Source organism: Ostrea edulis, chromosome 5 (genome assembly GCF_947568905.1).
Source record: "Ostrea edulis chromosome 5, xbOstEdul1.1, whole genome shotgun sequence".
NCBI lineage: Eukaryota > Metazoa > Mollusca > Bivalvia > Ostreida > Ostreidae > Ostrea > Ostrea edulis.
This window is the reverse complement of record NC_079168.1, coordinates 70,061,207-70,068,464: the sequence shown is the minus strand read 5'-3', so window position 1 is coordinate 70,068,464 and position 7,258 is coordinate 70,061,207. Positions and strand designations below refer to the sequence as shown.

At 33.8% G+C, this 7,258-nt stretch overlaps 1 protein-coding gene across 6 annotated transcripts in view; it reads right to left on the bottom strand.

Moving 5' to 3' along the window:
• The window catches only part of LOC125650140 (dual specificity tyrosine-phosphorylation-regulated kinase mbk-1-like), an 81,617-nt gene extending 74,366 nt beyond the window's left edge, over window positions 1-7,251 (bottom strand). Inside the window, exons 1-2 of one of the 6 annotated variants that reach the window (XM_048878136.2) lie at window positions 6,957-7,251; window positions 4,361-4,485 (exon numbers count right to left, since the gene is read on the bottom strand). In XM_048878136.2, coding sequence (XP_048734093.2) covers window positions 4,361-4,485; window positions 6,957-6,988 — 157 coding nt within the window. In that variant the 5' untranslated portion in view covers window positions 6,989-7,251. Of the gene's footprint in view, window positions 1-369; window positions 485-1,244; window positions 1,266-4,360; window positions 4,486-6,956 lie in introns of those variants that run through there. The other 5 variants (XM_048878135.2, XM_048878137.2, XM_056165366.1 and 2 more) reach the window with 5 other exon arrangements.
• Window positions 7,252-7,258: the final 7 nt, after the last annotated feature.

Here is a 7,258-nt window from a genome sequence, read left to right as displayed (position 1 = left end):
ATATTTAAAGACCCTATATTAATTCACATGCAAAACTTCGATTCCATGATTTTAACAAATTTGAATCTACTCTATCTTAGGAAGCTTTCGTGCAAATTTCAACCTATCTGGCCCAGTGGTTCTTTTGAAGAATTTAAAGATTTTCCCTATGCAACAGATAAAACTTTGATCCACTATTCTGTGGCCCCACCCTACCCCAAAGATTTTCACTATATATAAGCATGTAAAACTTTGATCTCCTATTGTGGCCCCACCCTACCCCTGTAAGCATGATTTGAACAAACTTAAATCTACACTATATCAGGAAGCTTTCATAAAAACTTCAACTTTTCTGGCCCAGTGATTTTAAATGCCCCAGCCTATTTTTACCTTTTCTTGATTATCTCCCCTTTGAAGGAGTCATGGCCCTTCATTAGAACAAACTTGAATTCCCTTCACTCAAGGATGATTAATGTCAAGTTTGGTTGAAATAGGTCCAGTGGTTCTGGAGAAGATGAAATTGTGAAAAGTTAACTCCAATGACTATGACAAGAATTCACATGAGCCTTTGGCTAAGGTGAGCTAAAACTTCTATACGAATTTCAAATTAAGAATCCTTAATTAGGTTGGAGTAATTGGATATCACATTACAATTAGCACTTCCGACTAAAGGGATGTGTTTTATGAAGTTTGATACCCAACCCTAAAATCAGTTATGTAGTTTACTGTAGACAGTAGTGCGAGTTGAGCGTAGTACCATTCTTTTATTGTCATTTTTTGTTACTTTTTCACATGAAATTTAACTTCTGTGTCCCGAGGAAAGGAACAGGTCCTGAAAATCTGACAATTTTCATTGTTTCTCATGGAGTTGTTTTAGCTCATTTCACATATTTTTTCTCTTTTCCTAGAATTTTTAAGAATCTTTAGAAAAACACTTTACACTATGACATATAAAATGCATTACTGTAACTTATGGAACTGCTGAAATGAACATATCAGTGATTTTTTTTTTAATTAATTATGCAGTAATACACATAATTACATAATAAATAGTTCCAGAATTTAATGTTCTCACGCTTAGATAATATAGAATACAAATTTTCACACAAAAAAGGAATTAAAACAGAATCCCAACGTTCTAATTAAAAGTGACGCAAACATTTTAAAATATATATATTCGGAGGGTGACTTCATAAGTTATCAAATGTTGCACTAAATCCAGATATCTGTGGAAAAATACTGGAAAGATACACACCAATACTTACCATTACGGAAATTATTTCTATCTTAATAAGGAAACAACCTTGAACCATCATGAGATGTTTGTGAAATAACAAACTAAAAGCAGTGTCACACCCTAATACCACGAGTAGACTCCGAGTGCAAAATTCAGGATACTCTCAAACTAATCAAAATAACTAGGAGTTTTAGCTTATAAATGAAAATGAGGCCAAATAAGGTCACCCGAGTACAATGACACACTTCCAAAGTACTAAATTATCCTCCAGGTTCCATGACACTTTTTCCTTTTAAATTGACCAATCTTTAAAACAAATCTCAGGTGAAGACAATTTACATTGTCAAACTGCTCACTACTAACTTAGTCCCAATGCTGAAAAACAAGTGGTTTTTTTCCAATATGACACCTTAAAGGGACTGATTCACAATTTTCCTCAAAATTTTGTTTTTCACTTTTAACATGTTTAATGATCAAAATCTACTGTCTAATGTGTTTAAAAGATTTCACATAAAAATTAAGGTTATACATCCTCACAGAAGTTCAGTCTAGAGAGTTTATTATTTGTTTTGTAAACAAAGATTGTGGTATGTTATTGTTTATGAAATTTTCAAACGAAATGGATATTATTGATCTAGGTTTATCATATCTTTCACATGTCAAGCATTCTTTGGGTAAAATGTGTCATCTAAAAGTTAAAATTTGTGACTATGCAAAATTAAGATGCTTTAAATTACAAAATTAATATTTCACTTCTATACATAGAAAGACTCGAGTCTTTGTTAACATAACACAGATTTAAGGCTAAAATATTGCTTTTATTCTTGCATTCAGAAGGTAAAAATTTTGGCTGTCAACATTAAATGAGTTATATTTTTAATGTTTAACATAAAAAACATAAAAATATTTTTTTTCAAAAATCGTGAACCAGTCCCTTTAATTCCCCAAAGGATGATAAGAAATCAAAAAACTAAAAGTTTTTTGTTTGATTTGTGAACTCATCACTCGGGATACCTCGGGTATTTACCTATGTTCATAGCTTTATTGAATTTGTGAACTCTATCACTCTGGTTACCTCAGGTATTTACCTCTATTCATAGCTTTATTGGATTTATGAACTCTATCACTCGGTTTACCTCAGGTATTTACCTATATTCATAGCTTTATTGGATTTGTGAACTCTATCACTCTGGTTACCTCAGGTATTTACCTATATTCATAGCTTTATTGGATTGGTGAAATCTATCACTCGGGATACCTCGGGTATTCTTTGTTGGATTTGTGAACTCTATCACTCGGGATACCTCGGGTATTTTTTTGTTGGATTTGTGACCTCATCACTCGGAATCAATATTCTATAAATCTGTCAATGTGACGAAAAATACTATCGTCCTAAAGTTAGATTAAAGGATAGTAAAAACAAGAACACTTAAATTTTTGTATAAAATTTCAAAACTATAAAAGACATATCTTCAAGAGAGGAAGCATGTTCCCCGACTTGACAAGTGAACAGGTGGAAAAATCAATGGGAGACTTGGTCCGAACTGAAAACGGTCATAAAAGTAAAATATGTCTTTTATTGGAAATTCCAATGGTTTTTCTTCAATTTCAGAAAATGATAAAGAAAATGAAAATATTCAAAATGTTGATGATTAAAGTTCTGAATGAAGTAACAAATGCATCAATCTTATTTCGTATTTCAAATTAGTTAAGGAAATATCTATTTTCGAAGGAATGGAACAAAGGAGAAAATAAGTCACCTGAATGACTCAAGTGACCTAAAATAAATTTCTAGTGAGGAAAATGCTAAGGAAAAGTCACCAACGTACAACAGCCACTGCTGAATTGCATGGGTCTATGTCAAATCTGTGACAGTGTCATTTTTTAATGGATTTTCAGAGTGATCAATAAAAAATTCCTGAGAAAATTATTAAAGAGTATTTTCTATCACTATTAGTTGTCACGGTAGCTCAGTGGCAGGGCTCGAAATTAACATATGCCCGTCAGTCTATGACTGGTTAAAAGTCTGGCGGACTTTCTGACATTTGTTTTAGTCAGTCCGATGAGACTGGTTAATTTTCTAAAGCATCATTTTGGAAAATATACTTATGGAATCTTATACACACATCTGGCATTTCTCTGTAGATATCAGACAAACCCGGTTAATAAATATAAATCTCACATAAGTGTTACAATATTGTCTGAAGCATATTGAGTTAGATTCCATTATTTCATTTTAATAACAATAACAAAGTATGTTTAATTACTTCTGGAAAACTCTGGTGGACTGGTAACATAAAAAGTTAGCTTCGAGCCCTGAGTGGTAGAGTGTTCAATTCATCACCGGGAGGTTGTGAGTTTGAGCCCCGCTCATGCCATGGCCGCATCAAACCTAAAACATTAACATAGGCAGTGATTGCTCCTTTGCCAAACACTTGGCATTTAGAAGTGAGAATCACTGGTTTTTCGGATATGACCTTAAAAACGGAGGTCCCATGTTGCGGAACGCTAAAGAACCCTCACTGTCACAGCCCTGAGCACTAAGAATAGGTCTAAATTTGTGGTAATTCACCTACAGCTGGTGACTTCTCAATATGAGTGGGAAATTCTCGATGGGACGTAAAAACAAACACCCTATTAATCCATTCTTCCTTTATCATAGCTTTATGAATATTTACTACAGGGTTCGAAATTACCTCATGACTAGTAAAAAACATGTCAGACTAGTAAACTATCAATGGCACTAGTCCATACAGACTAGTGAAAATCCGGATTATATCAATTTTGAATTGGTAAAGATTTTAACAAATTTGTCAGAGTCTCTTAGATGTTTGAACTTATGGTCGATTACCTACATGGTTAAGTGTTTGCATGACAATGACATGCTGACCTTCCAAACACATGGACGTTTATAAAGGGGTTACGTCAGTAACTCAGAGGCCGAAGATAGTGAAAGCAAAATAAGGTACGGTTGTCTTTTTCTACTGTAAGGGATCATTTTATATGATACACTGGACAGACTAGTGAAATGCTTTGCGGACTAGGGAACATCAAATTCATTAGTTCGTATGGACTAGTGCTTGAAAAAGTTAATTTCGAACCCTGTAACTACTATACATGTTTGGCAAGTAATGGAAACAGTACCATACAGAGGAAGGACTGAGGCATCATGGGAGTTGATCTTGGTGAATAGTTTCTTCAGTCCCCCTGTGACATAAGCAGAGAAATGAATCTGGGGTGGATCCTGATGCACCAGCTTGTCACGGTGTCTGAAATGTCGGAAGTATGTTATACAAAACTCCATTTAATATCTGCATTTGATTTCAATCATAACATATTGTATCGCTTTTAACTTCCTACAGTTTTATTTGTAAGATGGAGCTGCCTTAATGGGACTATCCCCTCTACATACAGTATATTAACGAGTAAGATATAATCTGCATGCTTAATAAAATATCAATATTATCATCAGCTCAAACTTCATTAATCAAACATAAAATGAGAAGTTAATGTGCAAAGGATTTAAGACTGAATGAACTATACATGGAATGGTCTTAATTTGTGAAATTTCAGGTGAAATCTACAAGATCAGTTTTTATTTTTCATTTTGGTTAATCTTTTGTGACAAATTCATGATTATATTTACAACCAATTTGGCACCATTTCTTGTATTGTATTTTGTATACAAGTGTATGACAGTTACATATAATAATAATAATAAAGCCTTTATTCATCTAGGATTATATATTTAGCGATAACGCTAGTTTTCAATATGGTCCTGCATATAACATTATTACATAAAGACAGATATTAGTAAAATGAACACAGATTAAAAGAAGTAGAATACATATAAACTTAAGAAATAATTATGAATGCAAGATAAACAGCAACAAAATGAAGCTTAAAAAGTATGGTGATAATATGAATTTTGCTTATGAAGTTGCTCTGTGTACTGTGTAGGTGGAAAGAAAATGATCATTTTTTTTTTAAATGAACTTTTTTATCATAAATTCAAAAACTCCCACGAAAATTTATTACATCATTTCTCAAAACCACCAATAGTTATCCAATAGAGTACGTGTACATGTGAAACTAAATGAAAATTGCATCCACACCCTTCAACATAATAAACGTTGCTTTGAAGTCATTTTAGAAGGTCATATCAAATATAATTCTGTCGCTACAATCCACTGTAACGTACTGTCCCTTCTTCACATATTAATTCCCACGCTAAGAGTTTTACGCTCACTCTCTGTTTGTTTATCAACCCGCATATTTATATTGAATCTGACAGCTTCATTAGGATTTGATATTAGGGCTTGCTCGTAAAAGGTTACTCTGCGGATATTTGACTTTATGTATTCTAATTATGGAGTTGTAGATTAAAGTTTGAACTGATCAGACGTGTTTTTATTCTGGTGCCCAGAGCACGCATCTTTATACATACTGTTACCTATAGGAATAGGGACAGTACATTACATCCACTCCATGTCAGAAAGTTTACAAGTTTTTGTCAAGTACATATGAAATTAAAAACTTGCATCAATATCGCAGATAAACACTAATAAATAGAACTTGCAGTTCATCACCGGTACATAGAATCACCGAAATTACCGCTAATCACCGAAATTACCAAAGAAAGGACCAAAATGACCAATAAAGGGGCCGAAATTACCCCAGTGTATGTTCATCTATATACCATCTAGTCACACATCAAATTTAATGAAGATTGGTAACAATTTAAAGGATTTATGGTCATTAAACCGATTAATGTGAAGCGTAAATTTATACAAGTTATTTCCCATGTTTTATATATCGTATTCATGGTATTGATTTATACAATATAGTGTGATAAATAGATAAAATGAAATATTTGTCCTGAATTTTATATTGCCATTTTGAACTTACTGGCTATTTATTGTTCGCTTACTGAGTACCTGTCAGTAAAGGGAAGAAACTCAGATTCACACGACACTAATCGGTTTTATGGAATCAACTCCTTCAAATCGTTACCAATCTTCATGAAATTTGACGTTTGACTAGATGGTATATAGATGAACATACACTGAGGTAATTTCGGTCCCTTTATTGGTAATTTCGGTCATTTCTTTGGTAATTTTGGTGATTAGCGGTAATTTCGGTGATTCTATGCACCCGTTCATCACACAGAATTACAATGCACAACTGATGCGTTTCATAAGTGATCTGGAACATTAAAATGTTATTAGTGCCCATATCAGCTTGTTATTCCTTGAATGGCCAAATGATTAACAATCAAGAGGAGCTTAATATTGGAGTATTTAAAGTTTATATTTGATTTCTCCTTTCTATTCTACATTTGGTATCGGTGAAAAACCCTGAAAATGCAGGTTGTCCTGTCAGGGGCGAAGAGAATCGGAGGGAGAAGAGTAGTATTTAGAACTATATGAATCGTGTATATTGCCCTGGATAGCTCAGTGGTTAAAGCACCTGATAAGTTATAGTAATACAGGGGTCCCAGGCAAGGTTCGATTTCCGGTCGTCTTAACTTTTTCCCTTTCCTATACTACAATATCTTCAATGCATCCTTGCAGTCAGTGTCTATTGTGTATTCATTTGACCTGTATCGCACCTTTTGAGTTACCACTTCATTTGACTTATCTGTATTGGGCTAAGCAAGTTTAAACAGTTAAAGACAAAATCGAGGAAATTCGAAATGCAAGCTCTTGCAATTTCAACAAGCAATCAAAGTTAAGCGCACCGTATGTTCTTGTCCTGGAATCTTGAACTCATGTCAATGGAGCTTCCGTTAGGCCATCGCTCCTTAAATTTATCCAGCACAAAGATCAAACTCAAATTTCAATCGTAATACTCAATTATTATTATTATTGTTCACGATGTTAGTAAATTTAATGAACCCGCCATAGCACAATGTAATCCCGTAAATTCGCGCCAATGGCGAGAATGACCAAAAGGTAAAAGACCCGCCCCTTCCTGTCCATCACTGACTTCCTCTTCCCACAACGGACGAGGAGTACAGTTGTTAGATTTTATTGGCTATCA